This window comes from Lathamus discolor, chromosome 18, assembly GCF_037157495.1.
Source record: "Lathamus discolor isolate bLatDis1 chromosome 18, bLatDis1.hap1, whole genome shotgun sequence".
Taxonomy (NCBI): Eukaryota; Metazoa; Chordata; class Aves; order Psittaciformes; family Psittacidae; genus Lathamus; species Lathamus discolor.
In genome coordinates this window covers 1956167-1973363 of record NC_088901.1, presented here as the reverse complement: position 1 = coordinate 1973363, position 17197 = coordinate 1956167, and the positions used below count along the sequence as shown (strand labels likewise).

Below are 17197 nucleotides of genomic sequence, written 5' to 3'. Positions count from 1 at the left end.
GCAGACAGACCCTGGCAGGGCATGGGATTGCACTCCAGCACCATAAGCTGCTGCTCCAGAGGTGCTAGGAGCAGAGCCTGCATCCTCTCATGCCTCCTGTTGCACACTCTTCTGCAGCATCGCAGTGAGCATCCAGGGCTATGCCCTTCACTGGCACTCCCGGCCAGAAGCCTGAGCCTAAGGGCATCCATCAACAGGAGGGAAGGAGGAATCACTCCTTTCCCTTCTCCCTCTCCAATGTGATTTCTGGTTCCAGGGGGATATTTCCTGGTTCCTTCGGAGGCACAGACAGTGCCTGGCTCTGGTGCAAGGGGCTGTGCTAGGCACATGGGCATGGTCCTTTCCATGCTCTGCAGCACAGCCGGGCTTAGGGACAGCAACTGGAGCTGAAGCCATGACTTTCCTACTAAGTGTCTCACCCTTATTAAGGGAAATTAGATCAATTACACTGTAGCAGGCAATAAATCTTTCCCTGGAGAGACAGGGAGGGGGCCTGGGATTCTGGTCCTGGTGTGCAATGTTAGAATGAGCGGCTCTGTCTAATCCCATTTCTCAGTGTACAAAGGCTTTGGGCAGGAGCAGGGTAAAGCTCTGTGGTTTATGGGCACTAATTTCTGAGAGAAATAGAGGATTTCTTCCCCGCTCTCATCAGAGCCAAGGATGAAATTGCTCTGAAGCCTGCACCCTGTAAGCTCTGCTTCCCACTGCTGTATTTTAAGAGGACATTTATGCTTTCCCCAGCTCTGATGTGACAGCGGAGCAGCGGCGCCTGCAATTCCACAGCGAGGTCCAGCCACATCACTTTTCATATTACCATGCTGTAAATGACATTCACTGGACAACATCTGTCTGATTTGCAGCACAGCTCTGAAAGAAAGCCTGCTACCATCTATGAATAAATTGGATATACTTATTTGGCCTCCTGAAAGGCTTAAAGTTTCGGGTGTGAGGCTGTGAAAACCTCACAAGACCCAGCCTGCCTCATGGGCACCTCTTATGGAAGGTAACAGAAGCCAAGGCTGGTTTGGGTTGAAGGGACCTTAAAGCTCATCCAGTCCCAGCCCTCTGCCATGGGCAGGGACACCTTCCACTACAGCAGGCCCTCAGTGATAAGGTTTAGTGGTGGCCTTGGCAGTCCTGGGGTAATGGTCAGACTTGATGATCTTAAAGATCTTTTCCAGCCTGGTTTATTCTATGATTCTATGACCTGCAGTCCTTCAGTGCAGAGACAACTTACCTGTGTACAACACCATGTGGCTCCAATGGACTCATCTCCCTGATGAAAGTTATCTTTTTGCCTCATCAAAAACTGCACATTGCTCAGCTGAGAGCTGCTGGAAGGAAGATGGAAGTTAGAGCAGAGTCACTGTGATGCCCCAGATGCCATCAGGTGGTATGGAAACACAGACTGGGATAGCAGTGGAGAGAGCATCCTGTCCCCACTGAGAAAGGCCCCCCAAAGCCGAGTCCTTACCAAAGGGAATAGCACCATGCATCACAGACCTGACACTAGGAGCTTGATGCTCTCACTGGTCCCCAGACAGCCCTCACTGACTCACTTAGAGTGGACACTCATGTAGAAAAGTCAGTTTTTCAGGACAATCCATCCTATTGATTAAGCCAATAATGTCTGGTTTTGAAAATACCTTTTTCTTGTCATTTCCCTCACCCCTGAGGGTTATCTTTGTTTTCAAATGGACTCACAATTCCCCATAGATGAGCTCTGGGTGTGCAGAGTACTTTTACTGCTCGCTGCAGTCACTGCAATGGAACATTTGGAGATGCAGCCTGTTCAACTAAACTCACCCAAACACCAGATACACATTTCACCTTTGAATTTGCAGTTCTCCCACTCACTTAACTTGGAGAAGTGAGAACTTCTGATCCGCTTGATGCCTCTTCAAGCGATGCTAAGGAATATTTCCCCTTCTTATGCCTTCAGCTGACCCAGGAGACATGGATTTCCAGTGGAATTCTACAGGTCCGCTGGAGGAGTTGCATGTGCTGTCCTGCGCCTTCAAATCCAAAACTCCTGCGTGAAAGAATTGCCTAGAGACAGTTGTAATTTGTTCTAAACTATCATCCCTTCTATCGGCAAGCAGCGAATTGGTATCTGTTCCTTTCTTCCAATGTCACCGTATCAGTGACCACCTGCAAGGTGTCCATGATGATAAACGCTTGCTTTGTATACGGAGCTATTTCTGACAATGCTTGATAGTGCACATCTATCAAATTGCCTGCAAGAGCCACCTATTAGGATCATTATCTAACACAGTCCCTTTGTGGGAGTTCAATGTCAGCACATCCTGGGGAAGGTACCTCGCTGGGTACCTTTTCTGCTCATTATTTCTCTCGATCAAGAGTTGTACATTCCCATTCTGAATCTGGGCTGAACTTTGGGGGCTTCTCTCACCCCAGAGCAAACCTGTAGCACAGACACCCCTGAGCATATCCCAGTGCACAATGTATGGCTCTACCCGCTTGTAATAGGAGTGGAAACTCCTGTCTGGAGGGATGGCTCTATGCAGGAATGCATTTTTCCATGCAAGACTGTAGTTATCCAGCACAGTAAAAGACTTGTCCTGCTACTACGACCTACTCCCTGCTGGGTCTTATGTTGCTGGAAGTACCACCAGCTCTTCCTTCTGCAGTTTGCTCTTTCCCAAGGGAAACTTATATTGGAAGAGCTCTGGTTCCGATCAGGAGTTCTGATCTGAAGTCAGTGCTCAGCAATCTTTTAACAAACGATGGCCATTACTCCCCAAACCACCCTTCCTACAAGAAGGACGGAGTTGTCAGCCCTGAGCAGAACGCATCGTGGGTGAAATGGCAGCCAGGAAAACCACTGTTTCTCATGGAATCAGCCACAAAACACAAGGGCCTTAATTCCTGCTGCAAAGCCTCAATCTACGAACACAGAACACAGACTCTTGGAGGTCAGGTAGTTCAATTCTTGGGAAGAACATAGGCAGAAATGATATTCCAAGAAGGCACCTTGGTGCCCTCTAGCCCTTCCCAAGACTGGCTCTGCTGAGGACAGTCCCCAAACCCATACCCACAGGCAGCACAAGCCAACGTCAGTCTCTTTCTGTAGGCAGAACTGCTCTGGCCAGCAATGGACACAGCCTTTTCTAACCTGGCAGATCAGTTATTTCCCTGCCTTGCTCTTTATTTCCTATCACTCAGTTTAAAGAGCAGTTCAGACTACAGCCAGGCTAGCATACAGGTAACACAAAACTTCCCCCAAATCCACAAAACCAGACAGCTTCCCTGCATTGCCACCATAATCCTTGAACTGGAGAAGCAGGTTCCATCTTAAACAAAATGCAATTGCCAAGGGCCAGAAGTGATGGCAACAATTTACACGAGCAATAAAACTGCACAAACCTAAAATACTGCTTACCCCTGTTGCAGAGGAGCACGTGCTGCAGGCAGCATGCAAAATGGATTTAGGTGATGAATCTGTTCAGCTATTAGCTGCCAGACAGCTTTAATTCATGTCAGATACAATTAACTCAGTCTGACAATGGGAAAAGGAAGCTTAAATATTAACAGCACTGTTGGTTGCATTGTGCTGGGAATGCCATGTGTTGGCAGTACTGCCTCTGGGAATTATAGAATCATTATAGAATGGTTTGGAAGGGACCTTAAAGCTCATCCAGTTCCAACCCCCTGCCACAGGCAGGGACACCTTCCACTAGAGCAGGTTTCTCCAAGCCCCATCCAACCTGGCCTTGAACACTGCCAGGGATGAGGCAAAATGGAACATTGACCTGTGCCACCTCCACGCTCTACAGAGCAAGGTCAGCATGCCAACAACCCCAACAAGTACCAGCTAAGATGCAGCCATAACCCTCCAAGTTCCATAATTCTGCTTCTCCCAAACTTCCAGGTGCTAAACACTTATTTTTCAAGGATTTTTTTTTTTTTGCTGTATGTATAAGCAATGTCTTAATTCCAATATGAACATTAGTTAACAGAATTCAACAGCAAGACAACAGTGCTCGTAGCTTAGTAGTTTACAATATTGCCACCTGCAGTTAGGACTTAGAATTGATCCATCCAATTCCAACAGCAAGTTCTCAAGGGGCTACATTTAAAGGTCATTTTTCATGAATCTGAAGCAGAGCACGATTTCTATTTCCTGTAAGCAATGGGAAAAACCCCCATATTAATGAGTGAGGAAGTTAAAACAGCATTTACTGGATATGGCTCTTTGTCAAAGAGATGCATTGAATGAACTCAATTTAGATGAGAAGAAAGGGCGAAACAATGTTTTGCCTACGTCAAGCTTTCCTCTTTCCTGTCTATACTCTGTTCCAGGAGCATTGCTTCTCCTAAAGGTTTCAAAGGGGGTGTAGGAAAAGCAAAGTTCTCTCACATTACAGATACTCCAGTAGCTCGAAGGTTACTCTCAGTAATCTGGATAAACCACAGCCCAGCTGATTCTATTGAGTTTCAGTAACTCCAATCCTTTATTTCTTTTAAAACAATAAAACGCACAAGGTCTTTATACAAACCTCAAAGCCAGTTAAAATGCAATGGCTACTATAAGAATAAAAGCATTGAGATTCATGGCAGCATCATGAACTACAAGAATCCTGCCATCTAGCCCCAGGCAGCATTAATTTGCCTTTTGCCTCAGCTTGTAAGCACATCTGCCGAGAAAGGACATGCCTGGAAGGAAGTGCTACAAATCTGAACCATTGCTTTCTTTCCCCAGTCACTTGTGTCCACTGCTTAAGTCTTCTGTGAAATACCAGAATAGCTTTTCTGCCCAAGCTGTTGGTCTGCAAACCCATGATAACTGCATCTTGGTCTCAAACCTTAAAGGAAATAGGAAATAGAATATCTGCCCCCCCTGGCCCTGAAAAACAAGAATGAAATCTATTCTAATCCCATTACATATTAGAAGTAGAAAAATTAGTTAACTTCCCTTCTCTAAATAATGGAAGATACAATTAGGGCAAGAACTAAAGATAGCAGTCCTAAAGGTTACATTCTGTATTTACAGAGGGATGTCAATATCCACCAAGTTTCATCTGTGGGTTTTTGCAGCACTGCAGGCTTGCGCGAGACGACCCTAGAAAGAAATGGAAATGAATCAGTGCTCTAAGAAACCAATATCCCACAACCATGTACGACTTCTGCTTGAAGGAGAAGATACCTTCAGTTCGATTCAGCTTTCCCGGAGCATTGACAATAGTTCTTTTTCAAGAAGCACATGGTTTATTCACAGTTTGTATTAAGCTAGGTGTAATGTAAAGGTACTCTATCTCCTCCCCTTCTCAGTTCATGCTTCTTGACCACTGATATGAGCCAAAATACAAGGCAGGGAAGGGGAAAATAAGGATTACCTATTATAGGTCAGGAGTTCAGTTACTAATACCAGAATGGCAACACTGTGTTGTGACTTCGGGCTACGACTGACAAAAATACATAGACTTACTGATAGCTTCTGCATAAATCCTTGGGCCTCGGCATTCAGATGAAGAAGATTATTCTTGGTCACATCGCTTGCTGCTAAACGAATGCTCTGTGGAAAACAACAGCCAAATCTTAGGTTTTCTGTCTGTAGAAAGCTGCAGTCGTCAGAAGCAGCAAATAAATTCAATTAGAAAATAAAAGCAAATAAAACCCAAGCATACCAGGAGACCGTGTACAGGCAGAGACTACGTTAAGCTTGACCAGAAGCTCATCTCATACCTTCCTTGCAGTGCATTAACACGACTGCTGTCAGAAGCTACTTTAAATGCAACTTAAACACAGAGCAACCATCATTCTACATTTTGTTTTGACAAGCTTGAACAGCTCCCACTTCTTAAAAGTCTTTGAAGGTTCTTTTTATATTACATCCATCCCTTGATAAACTGCAGTGGCACAACTAAACAGAGTGGATGAACTGAAACTGGTAAGGCCCCTTCCCACCCCCGCAAAAGGAAGTCACAAGCTATCTCTTCAGCATTGATTCAAGTGCAGATTCAAGTTTGTGATTTACCTCCCCTCCTCCCACAGGGACTGTGATGAAGATATCATTCATGTCAGCAAGGGGGCTGCCATTGGCAGAGACGGTGTAAACACGTTCGTGTGCTGCGGGTGCGCGCAACCCCGGTGTCTTGAAGATGCTGAAACAAAGAGTTAGAGGTAAGAAAGGGCACTGCAGTTGCTCAAAGCACTTTGAGTCAAAGTCTTTCATTTCAGGTTCAAAGAGCCACTAAGAATTACATTGCCAGGAGATAACAGCATAAGAGATTAACAGAGAAATTCATCAGAAGGCAAACCTGGGATCAAATCTGGGTGTGATCATGGAGGAACCTCCCGGAGCACAGAGATCAACAATTCTGCCAGTAGCCGGAGTGATAAAATTGTTTTTGCTTGATCTGTTAAAGGGGAAAAAGCCCAAACATTTGCTTGTAAGAATCCTTTTAACAACTGTGCAAGTGTTATACCAGAGGCTCTTGCTAATCAGAGTTAAACCCCAAAGCTAGCAGTAGCTGCTCACCACAGAACGGAAAGTTGTCCATCTTTCATTCACTGTGAAATCCCATTTTTTCCTATAGCATGGCACAACTACACCCACCAGCCTACTAAACCATACTCCAGTCCTTTTCAGAGTTATGTTAGCTCTATATACTTACTCTCCATATCTGAAACCCAGCACAAAAGATATCCCCTATTACCTTTTGTTTGTGCGCTCCTCTCTTGGAGGAGCTCTTCTGCTCCTGGATGCTGGCACTTTTTTAGTGGATGCCTTCGTCTGAAACACACATTACACAGCAAATCAGTCACTTCACTCTCGTGTGACAGTGTCCACATCAGCAGAGGCTTCCATACAAACTGTTTGGCTCCATAGGATCCTTTTCATGGCACAAGAGTCCACAAACAAACACCAAAGAAGCTTCCGTAACCTTCCCCTATTGCTACAACTTTCAAGGAAGTGATAGATGCTTTGAAGTCCCCCAGAAGTGGGAATTCACCAACACTGGACACTGTTAAGTTTTGGCTGGACAGGGTGCTGGGACATCTAAGCCTAAGCCATGCTTTGCCTAGAAAGGTTGGACCACATTATCCTTGAGGTCCCTTCCAACCTGGGATTCTAGGATTCTACAGTTCAAATATCCCAGCCAGCTCTAGTATCAAAGGCATTGTCTCAGTAAGTAATTCACACTTTGGGAATTAAGGCATCACAAAGACTGGCTATTTACCTTTCCAGTTGTTGGATTAACGCTTTTAGCTTCTGGCTCTGGAAGACATTGGCTCTCATGTTTTACTTTCTTTGCTGGAGGAAGCAAAGAAGACTCAGCTTCTTCTTGAATAGCTTCAATATGCTGTGGCAATTTTCCCCCTAGAAAGAGAAAGTGTTGCCCAAGTTGAAAATAAATAGTAACTTGAAATTATTAGTTAGCAGAGGAGGTAAATAGCAAACAAGCAGCTTTTTAAGCAACAATTTGCTTGCAAAATCCAAATTCCGGTGTCATCCAGATGGTTGACAGAGCACTATTTTGAATGTTTTAATAGAATTAAGCAGAGGTCCTGCAGACAGTAGGGAGAAAACTAAGATTGTTTGCATGGTTTTAAATATATTGAAGAACATAAGTAAGAACAGGGCTGTTACTCACAGGCTGTAAACCTTGACATGCCTCCATCTCACTGCACTCACAATGTTTTGAACAAACCCACCTTGTTTGGTGATCTTGAAAGGAGTACGGCGAACTTCTGCTGCCAATTTGTTTATTTCTGGTATTTCCAAGTCTGCCTACAATTAAAACCAGTCACAACACCATTAGGGCTCTCAGGATACAGTTCTGATAGGCAGCAAGAATACCTTTGTGTTTTCTGTTGTGCTTTAAACTGGGATTTTCCCCAGTTATTCTGGAGGCGATAGTGACACACATCTGCATGCCATGCAGGACTACTACACTTATGCTACAGGTGTGCTTCACTTGTGTGAAGGTGTGAACACAAGTGTGCTACAAGTGTGCACCCTGCTGCCCAGCCAGCTTAGGAATGCTTTCATTGATTGAAAAGTGTGTGTGCTGTCAGGGATCTGGGAGTGAAATCAAGCAGGTAGAGGGAAGATGCACATGGAGCAGCACGAGCGTCCAAATCCCATACTGCATATAGCAGACTGTTAGGTTTTACAGCAACGCTGATGGACGTATTTGTGTAACCTCTGCTACTTTAACACCCCAGGAGACTCAAGAAACCCTTCCCTGCCCACAGTGGTATGCCACAATATCAGAAAAGCTAAAGATTTATGCTAGAAACCTACCACTGCTGTCTCTTCCAACAGCTTCTTGCATCCTGCTTTAGCTAAAAAGAAAAGATTTATTAGAAAACCAAGACATATAAAAGCCATAGGCCCATACAACATAGACAGATACACTTTAGTAAATTACCACTTGGGTGCAGAAACCCAGCAAAAACCAGTCTGGGGGCAGTGAGGGAGCTGGGCAGTGCTGGAATCACAAAGCGCATGAATTGAAGGAAGATCAGATAGAAGGAAGATATATTGATATATATGGATATATTTTTAGACTGGATATAAGGAAGAAATTCTTTACTGTAAGGGCAGTGAGGCACTGGAATGGGTTGCCCAGGGAAGTTGCGAATGCTCCATCCCTGGAGGTGCTCAAGGCCAGGTTGGGCAGAGCCTTGGGTGGCATGGTTTAATGTGGGGTGTCCCTGCCCATGGCAGGGGGACTGAAACTGGATGAACTTAAGGTCCTTTCCAACCCTGACTATTGTATGATCCTACAGACGAGGCCCTCAGTGCTACGGGTTAGCGGTGGCCTCGGCAGTGCTGGGGCAGGGTTGGACTGGATGAGCTCAAAGCTCTTTTCCAACCCAATTGACTCCATGACTTTAAAGAGCGCAGCGCTCCCGCAGGTCGCTTGCTGGGGAGGGGTGAGAGGAGGGGGCAGAATGGACCCCGGCGGCTCCGTTACTGCCGTTGGCTTTAGTAACAAAGGCAAACCGCGCCCCGCCAGCCCGGCTCCCCTGCCTCGGCCCGTACCGAAGAACTCCAGCCAGTTCATCTCGCGGAAGGCCACGGGCAGCCGCAGGATGTGCATGTCGTACATGTCCTCCACCTCCTTCACCAGGCGCTCCCCGTTCGCCTCCAGCCGCGCCAGCCGGCTCTCCACTGCGGGGGAGCACACACACGGCGTCAGCCCCGGGGCCCGCTGCCCCGGCCGCGCTCCCCCGTTCCCCCCCCCCACCGCTTACCCTCGCGGTCGAAATCCTTCAGGAACGCCTCCAGCTTCCTGCGGCGCGCGGCCGCGCCGGGGTTCTTCCTCGCGGGGGCCATAGCAGCGGGACCGGGACCGGGACCGGGATCGGGATCGGGACCGGGACCGGGACCGGGATCGGGATCGGGATCGGGATCGGGACCGGGACCGGGACGTGGAGGACTGCCGCCAGCCGCGCGTTCAAATACACCCAATCAGAGCTCAGCGCGGTGCGATGACGAAAAGGTGCTTCCGGTCCGGCGCGTTGCCATGGCGCCGGCGGCGCTGTCCGCAATGGCGGCGGCGCTGGGGGCCTGCGCGGCGGCCGTGGCCCGGCAGGACGCGGGCTGGCGGGCGGCGCTGGCCGGGTGCGCGGCGCCGCTGGGCTCGCTGGCCGGGCTGGCGGCGCAGATGCAGGCGGCGAAGCGGCTGCCGTGGGGCGCTTCCCCGCTCGGTGCCTTCCGGGACTTGCCGGAGCGGCTGTGGCGGAAGCAGCGCGGCGCGGCCGAGGCCTTGCTGGAGCAGCTCGGCAGCCGGCGGTGAGGCGGCGGGGCCGGGCCGGGCCGGGCCGGATGGGGAGTGCGGGGCCGCGGCTGAGCGCAGCCCGCTTTGCCGCGCAGGGCGGAGCTGCGGGCCGTGCGGGACGCGGTGGGGGCCGCCGTGGCCGCCGTGCTGCGGCTGTACGAGGAGCGGGCGGCGGAGCTGGGCCTGGAGGCGGTCCTGCGGCGGGGGCCGCGCTGCCCATCGCTGGCCGACGCGCTGGAGGGGCTGCAGGACGTGGAGCGCCACTACCGGCACCTGTATCCTTCAGCGGGGGGGGGGCTCTGTCCCTTTCCCATCCTTGTTGGGTCCCTCTGCCTCTTTGTTGTCCTTACCGGGCATGAAGGTACCTGGAGATCCAGCTTTTCCTCCTCCACATCAGCTGTGAGAGCCTCGCAGACATGGAGACCCTCCCGCAGTCCTGGGAGAAGATTCTGGAGCGCTCCAAGGGAGACGTTGTTCAAGGTGGTTCCACTTTCAGCAGCCCAGGGGACCCTTCCTTGGGCTCAGTGGTGATGTCTCAGCCCTGGGGATCACACGCAGGCCTTGCACTGTGTGTTGGTGTTGATCTTGGTGGCAGTGGGTGACCCCGCTTGGTTTGCAGTTGGGCTTTGCGAGCGTGAACAGCTTCAGTTGTAAATACCATCACACCCTGGCTCAACGGGAAGTGATGCCCTTCCTTGCAGTCAAACAAGGGGTTTGGAGATCCATTGGGCTTGGGCTGCTAAGTTAGTTGCCCTTAAACTTCTCTTTATTACTATTTGAAACAAGGTTGATTTTTGTGCGTACAGAATACGAAGTGCATTAAGCTAATGGGGTCGTCTTCTTCCTTCCAACTCAGATACTCTTCTGAAGATCTCTCTGTTTGTGGACAACCAGCGAGAGCTGTGCAGCTCAGCAGACTCCTGACAGAGAACAGGAGGGGCTGGTGTGGACCAGCTTCTGTGACAGTCTGCTGTGCTCCAAGACGACCCCAAAGGAGAGGAGGATGAGCTGAGGAAGTGTCACTGATGCTTTTTGGAGGCTGAATAAGCTGAGGACTTGGCCTGAGCAGGAGATGCTTGGGCTGTTCTGTTTTCAAGTGGAAACGGACTTGATATCTGCCAATAAATGGGCATAACATAATGTCCTGATACTGTGTAAGAAAAATGTTTATGTGCTGCCCTTACAAATAAATAAGGTGTCAAATCAGGGCTTAAACCCTGTTTGCACCTCGTGCCTCTCAGCAGTGTGTTTGCTTTCATCCGTGGATTGACAAGGAAGGAGTTTGAATGCTTGTAATGCTGGAGGTGCACAGACACCCGAGTTCTTCTCAGAGAAGGCCAAATAAAGAATGGTGCTTGGACAGGACGGAGCTGTGCTCTGCTCCCTGGTTTGGCGATGAAGTGGCTCTTGGAGCAGGGAATGTGACCACCTGAGGGCACTGCTCGACCTGCAGAGAGCAGCACTGGGGACCCTGGTGGCTGTGCGGGGCTGGGGCTGGGTGTCCCCCCTCCTGCCAAAAGATCTTTGTGGGATGGTGCTTTATACGCAGTTCCAATTGCAAAGGAAAATAACGTGAGTCATGCACCACTGTCCTGAGCTGCTCACTTGGCCATCTCCTTCCCCGGCAAGCGAGAAATGGAGTCCCCCTCCTGCTGCTTCAGCTTAAGATGAAGCAGATGATGCACTCAAGATATTGGTTTGGCAGATAGGCCAAGAATGCAGCTTTGTTTAGCAAATGGCTGTACAGCAGTCTCGCTGCAGACACTTCTGCATGCAAAGCACTTCCCCTCCTTCTTGAGTGCCTTTGTCTCACCGTGACCTGTCACTGACTCATTGTGTCAGCGCGCTGCTGATGCCCTGGGTTGCATCACAGCACTAGTTCAGTGTAAGGCATTTATTTTCCTGTCTGCAGCAGAGTGAGCAGTTTCATCTAATTTCCTTTTCCAGGGCTTTGATTCCAGCCATAAACTCCTCCCAGCTCTAGAGATTCACATCCTGTGTTTCAGTTCCAGTCAATGAAGCAGCACAGGTAAACTTCCTTAGCCATTGCCTGCTGCTGGTGTTCAACCGCTGCCCCTTCCCTAAGGGTGTCACTGACTTTTGATGTTAAGGAAGGGGTCAATATATGCCTTGGATGACACAGGTCACAGTAGATTTATGTAGGTGCCCTCAAGGCTATCTCTGACAGCTGAGGGCTGATGGCTACAGAGGCCACCAGGCTGAAATCCAGCTGACAGCGCCTGTACGGCTTTGTGTTCATGAAATGTGGCTTGAAGAGCACAGAGACAGAGCACAGAATCCCAGCCTGGTTTGTCTTGGAAGAGACCTTAAAGCTCATCCAGTCCCAGCCCCCTGCTATGGCAGGGACCCCTTCCACTGGAGCAGCTTGCTCCAAGCCCCTGTGTCCAACCTGGCCTTGAACACTGCCAGGGATGGGGCAGCCACAGCTTCTCTGGGCACCCTGTGCCAGTGCCTCAGCACCCTCACAGGGAAGAGCTTCTGCCTAAGAGCTCAGCTCAGTCTCCCCTCGGGCAGGTTAAAGCCATTCCCCTTGGCCTGTCCCTACAGGCCCTTGCCTAAAGCCCCTTTCCAGGTTTCCTGTAGCCCCTTTCGGCACTGGAGCTGCTCTAAGGTCTTTCCAGCGCCTTTTCCTTCTCCAGGATGAACCCTACAGTGTCATCCTTGCTCAGGCCTTGCCGAATCAACATCATAAAGCAATAAATGGTGGTGTTCAAGGATGCAGAGTCGTGTTTACATGTGCACACACTATACAGCCCTTCAACACCCCTCTCTTCTGTCAGTCAGTCTTCAGTACAGCTGCATAAAGAACAAATGGATTTCAATTTTGGAAGGTCTTCACAGGAGTTCAGTGGTGGCCCTTCTGCTTCTCCCAGATGTTTGTCCCCCTGATGTCTGGCTGTGGGCTAACAACAGCCCTGCTAAAAGCACTGAGAAGGGTTTCTGAATTAAAAGTGGCCATGACCTGACTGAGTGACTGAAATGGGTTGAAGGATGTGCTCACTGAAGTCTTGCTATGATTAATGGCTCTGCACTCTTTCTGGCTGGTGGGCCATGTCATCAGTTGCATTTGTCTGCAGTGTTCTGGAAGAGTACAACTGAACCTCAGCATCAGAGCACTCTAATTGGAGACAACTGTGGGTTTGTTCCACTTCAAGATCTGGATGTTACAGCTCAGGATAGCTGCCAAGGTCCCCAGTTGCTAACAAGAATGAGGTTCTTTGTGGGTGTGAGACTCCCTGCAGCTAGCATTCACCAGGGAATATCTGTGGGGTCAAATGTTCCCTCCATGAAGGCTGCCAGGGTGGGCATTCAGTCTTGAAGCACTTAACTTGAGAGCACTCAAGTGGGAAGGCTGCTCCCCCTCCTCTGATGCCTGCAAGCCTGCATGACCGAGTTAGGTACCTGCATGGGATAGCCCTGGGTGGTGCCATCCCAGCCTGCGGCCCCAAGTCATGGAGTCACCATCCCTGGAAGCATTCAAAACCCACGTAGACGAGGCCCTGAGTGCCATGGTTCAGTGGTGGCCTTGGCAGTGCTGGGGAAGGGATGGACTTGATGATCTTAAAGGTCTTTTCCAACCTGATTGATTCTGTGATTCTGGGGAGCCAGGGCAGGCTGCCTGCGGTGGGCACTGCTCTTCCTCCTCACATATCTCCCTCATCCTGAAGGTCTCTGGCTCACTCTCTGTTTCTGCAGTTCAAGGCTGAGCTGTGTCATGGTTCACTATTAGCAAGCCATGCCTGCTGTCACCAGCAAAGGGTTTCAGCGCCTATCTGAGTACTGGGAGTGGAGGGAGGAGAGTGAAAAAGCAGCAGCATCCACCTGGCAGGCAGCGGGCTGCCCTGGTAAAATACACCGCACCGTAAGGATAAAGCCGAGTGCCTTTCTTTGGGGAGCAGGGCTCTTAAAGTATTCATGCCCGGAGATCTGACTTTCAGGAATGCAATAAACCCGGGTGAGCAGCTGGAGCTACCTTGTTCAAGTAAAATGGTCAGGAAACACAAAGCTCACGCTTTGATTTCCAGCTTTACCTCCTGCTAACTTAATTTGAACATAGTTATTCCTCACTTATAGGGAAAGCAAAAACTGCAATCGGTTCCTGGATTTGAACACTCCCAAACATTTATAGAGAGCATCTGACTTCTCTCTGCTTTGTTTTCTCATCTAGGGTGGAAGTCAGCTTCTGGTGCAGTGGTGTCTGCTCGGTTCTGCTTCAGGAATGAGGACTCCAGACTTTTGAAACCCAAAAGCTTTGCTTCAGTCCAAGCTCCTGGATCCCAAACAGATTCCAAACTTGAATTTACTACAAGGGTCCACAGTTTGGAAAAACACAGAGGATTTGGCACCTGAATTGAAGTGTAAAGTGAGTCAAAGGCAGAAATATGGGATAAAAAGCATCACGAGTCAGTCGCTTCCTAAACCAAGCAAGGGCTTCACGAGCCCCTGTGGTTTTCAGCCTTCTTCTTTGTGACCTTCATCTTGGCCTGCAACAGAACTCCTTTGTGATTTTGCAGGGCCCAAGAGGCTGCACGAGCACTTACCCGCTCCGAGAGAAACCCAGCGGTCAGTACTTGGATGTGCAGCTCTGTTCCCAGTAGCTGGATGTGCAGCTCTGTTCTAGCACCCGGCTGCCTACGCTCCAGTGTTTCTCCAGTGCTCTTGACTTCATCACAGCACTTGCCCTGTTGGGTTGCTGATGAGCACCAAGGGGGGCAAAATCTAACCCTGTGGATGTGTGTTGCATGGGGCACATCTGCCTGAGCAGCAGGGTTGTGCTTTCCCACATGCTCAGCATGGGAGCTGTTTGCCCTCACAAAGGTGGGCACAAGCAGTGCTCTGGCCAGCTCTTTGCCCCTATGGTTTGTCCTTTGTTGCCACCCCAGCCCCTTCTATTGCAGCAGACCCTTTAGGGCTTCCTGCTCTGCACTTTGTGCTTCCCCAGAGCAGAGCCTGTTCTCACTGTTCGCCCTATCAGCTGGTCCTGCGTAGGTTTCATTTCAATCCTCCCTTCCTGCTTTTCCCCCCAACCCTTTCCCTCCTCCTCCCTCCTTCCGTGGAAACAAGTCTACAGTAGGTGTCTCTTGAACCCGCCTGAACTCCTTGTCCCAGGCACCTTCCTGACTAATCCCTTCCAGATGTCCAGGAACTTTCATGTTCAGCAGTTTTGCCCGAGTTCCTATTCCTTCTCAGACAGAGCAAACATTCTATTTCCTAATCCTATTGGAAAAACACGACTGATCACGGCCTTCTGAGAAGTCCTTGCTGCCACAAAACGCCACGTTTTAAGCACCACCGCAGCCTTCTGCTCCTCACTGAGCACAAGACACTCGTAAATAGCACAGGAGTGTTGTTTTCCATAGCAGACTGTGCTCCATGGCTGTCTATGAAGGCATGAAAACACTCAGTACCCAGCCAAGTAGCAGGGCTGTTGCCTTGGAATATCCCAGCTGCAGCAGCACGGAGAGATGAGATGTATCCGATGGTGACCCAGCAATGGAAAGCAAGTTTCTTTGCCCATTCTCTCATCTAGCTTCCAGCATAACTTTGGTTTCGGGGAGATGACTGTTACTTCAGGCAGGGGATACGGTCAGTGGCTCACTGGGTGACCTGAGCATCCTGTCTTGGTTGTGGAGCATGGCAAGCTGCGTACAGCCTCATGGTTCGTGCATAAAGGTGGCATTCAGCGTGGGCCTCTGGGGGAAAGGGTTCTCTGTTGTCCCGAAGTCCAGTGGGATGATGAGATCTGGAAGACTGGAAGCAATGCCTGAGCCAGTTTGCAATCATCTGCCTCTCCAGCAGAGCCCCTGCCTTGTCCTGAAGTCAAGTCCTATGGTTCTCCATGTGCATCCAGTGGCTCTTCATCCTTCCCCACTGTACTCGCTGTGCAGCAAGGCTTGTAGTGGTTTATGGCTATTGTAAAGAAGCTTTGGGTTCTTCAGTGGACTTGAGAAAATCCGCTCTTTTTCCTTCCGTTTTTCCTTGCTTCTGGATTCACCTACCATATTCATGTTCATTGCCAAACGGCACCGATAGGAGGGAGACCTTCCCTAGGTTCAGATTCTCGGAACACTTTTGTGCCATTAGCAAAGCAAACCTCTGTGAGATTCCACGCTCCTCCATCCCCCAGCCACAGCTGCCTTCCTCACTGCAGGCTGATATGGGATGTGCTCCCTACTCCTTCTTCTCCACAGTGCAGACACCCCCACCTGGGGCAGGCAGAATGCAGACCATCCAGCCGGTAAGCCTCCTCACCCTTCTGCTATGTGAGGAATGAGTCCAAGAGCCTTTGCACACCATTAATCTTTTCCAATTCTTAAGCAAGCAAATGATCTCCTCCCGCTCCCATAAATTCATCCTCTCTCTCCCGCTTCCCCCCCCCCCACTCCAGTGTTTGAACTGTTGGCCAAGAGCTTTATTAAAAACTACAAGATGCCGTTTTGTTCCTAACCGAATCCCAAACAACAGCGTTAGGTGGAGAAGAAACATTTGGTGCAGTCAGCTTTAGAGCATTTTTGTGTCTAGTCCATAGCCACTTGTCAGCCAGAGACCAGATTCAGCTCTGCATAATAGGACCTTTCCTCTTCTCTCCTGAGCTTAGGAGGCAGATTCAAGCTGGTCCCACCTCATTTCATAGAGCACCTGGCAGTGCTGGAGGGAACTCATAGGGCACAGCAGAAGGGATGCTCCCCCGGGGATGGCAGCGTGGTCCAGCCTCTGCGTGACCTGGCGTATGGCTGAGCTTCAGACCGATGCTGCTGTCTGCAATGTGCCGCCAGCCCCAGGAACAAACTGTGCTGTGCCGCTGCCAGGGCTGCTTTTCCTGCCCTTAACAGGGAGGTTCCAGAGATGCCATGGACCTTGTCCCCTTGCCATGGCCCCAGCAGCATCCCCTGCACGGGAGGTGTGGAGCAGCAGGCATCATCCCCAGCTTCTGTGAGCAGAGAAGCTGCAGCCGGCGCTGGGAGGCCGAGGGTGGCTGCGGGGTGCTGGGGCAGTGAGGACAGCAGGGTCCCCATGGAGGGTGGCTCCGTGCTGTGGTGCTGGTGAGGTGCACACCAGGGTCCCCGCCAGCAGCCGTGCGTCACCGCCATTCCTTGGCACCGCGTGTGATGTGTCACAGCCTTCCCCCTTCCGTTTCCTAATGTTCCCTCAGCCTGAAACCCATCAGCCAGCGCTGGGGGAAAAACACGCGCCGAGGAAGCCAAAGCAGAAGTAAGCAAAGCTGTTCCTTTGGCTGCGTTCCTTGTGTCTCGCTACTTCGTTTGAGCAAGAGCCTGCGCCTGCCTTGTGCACCTGGGCGGTGGGGAAAGGACAGCAGCAACAGCATCCTTCTTGCTCGCACTGGCAGAGAACATCACATCCCGGTTTTGGGAATGAGCAGGAACGAATTGTGATTCTGGAATAATTTCTAAGGTTTTAGT

At 50.1% G+C, this 17197-nt stretch overlaps 2 protein-coding genes across 2 annotated transcripts; one reads left to right on the top strand and one right to left on the bottom strand.

Moving 5' to 3' along the window:
• Positions 1-4443: 4443 nt before the first annotated feature.
• CDCA8 (cell division cycle associated 8) lies at positions 4444-9457 on the bottom strand. Its single transcript, XM_065697831.1, has 10 exons — positions 9229-9457; positions 9017-9145; positions 8273-8313; positions 7681-7756; positions 7206-7345; positions 6681-6757; positions 6282-6380; positions 5999-6125; positions 5450-5536; positions 4444-5083 (listed from the first exon to the last, which is right to left on the bottom strand). The coding sequence occupies exons 1-10, from the start codon at positions 9308-9310 to the stop codon at positions 5039-5041; spliced, it is 903 nt and encodes a 300-aa protein (XP_065553903.1). The 5' UTR covers positions 9311-9457; the 3' UTR covers positions 4444-5038.
• Positions 9458-9508: 51 nt separating this feature from the next.
• Positions 9509-10761, top strand: AIRIM (AFG2 interacting ribosome maturation factor). Its single transcript, XM_065697832.1, has 4 exons — positions 9509-9769; positions 9851-10030; positions 10117-10235; positions 10612-10761. The coding sequence occupies exons 1-4, from the start codon at positions 9525-9527 to the stop codon at positions 10677-10679; spliced, it is 612 nt and encodes a 203-aa protein (XP_065553904.1). The 5' UTR covers positions 9509-9524; the 3' UTR covers positions 10680-10761.
• Positions 10762-17197: the final 6436 nt, after the last annotated feature.

Coding starts and splice junctions, on each gene's coding strand:
- CDCA8 (XM_065697831.1), bottom strand. CDS start 9,310: ATGGCCCCCGCGAGGAAGAACCCCGGCGCGGCCGCGCGCCGCAGGAAG. Junction 6,758..7,205: donor TTAATCCAACAACTGGAAAG/GTAAATAGCCAG, acceptor TGTGTGTTTCAG/ACGAAGGCATCCACTAAAAA. Junction 5,084..5,449: donor GATTTATGCAGAAGCTATCA/GTAAGTCTATGT, acceptor ATTTCTTTCTAG/GGTCGTCTCGCGCAAGCCTG.
- AIRIM (XM_065697832.1), top strand. CDS start 9,525: ATGGCGGCGGCGCTGGGGGCCTGCGCGGCGGCCGTGGCCCGGCAGGAC. Junction 9,770..9,850: donor GAGCAGCTCGGCAGCCGGCG/GTGAGGCGGCGG, acceptor TTTGCCGCGCAG/GGCGGAGCTGCGGGCCGTGC. Junction 10,031..10,116: donor GAGCGCCACTACCGGCACCT/GTATCCTTCAGC, acceptor CCGGGCATGAAG/GTACCTGGAGATCCAGCTTT.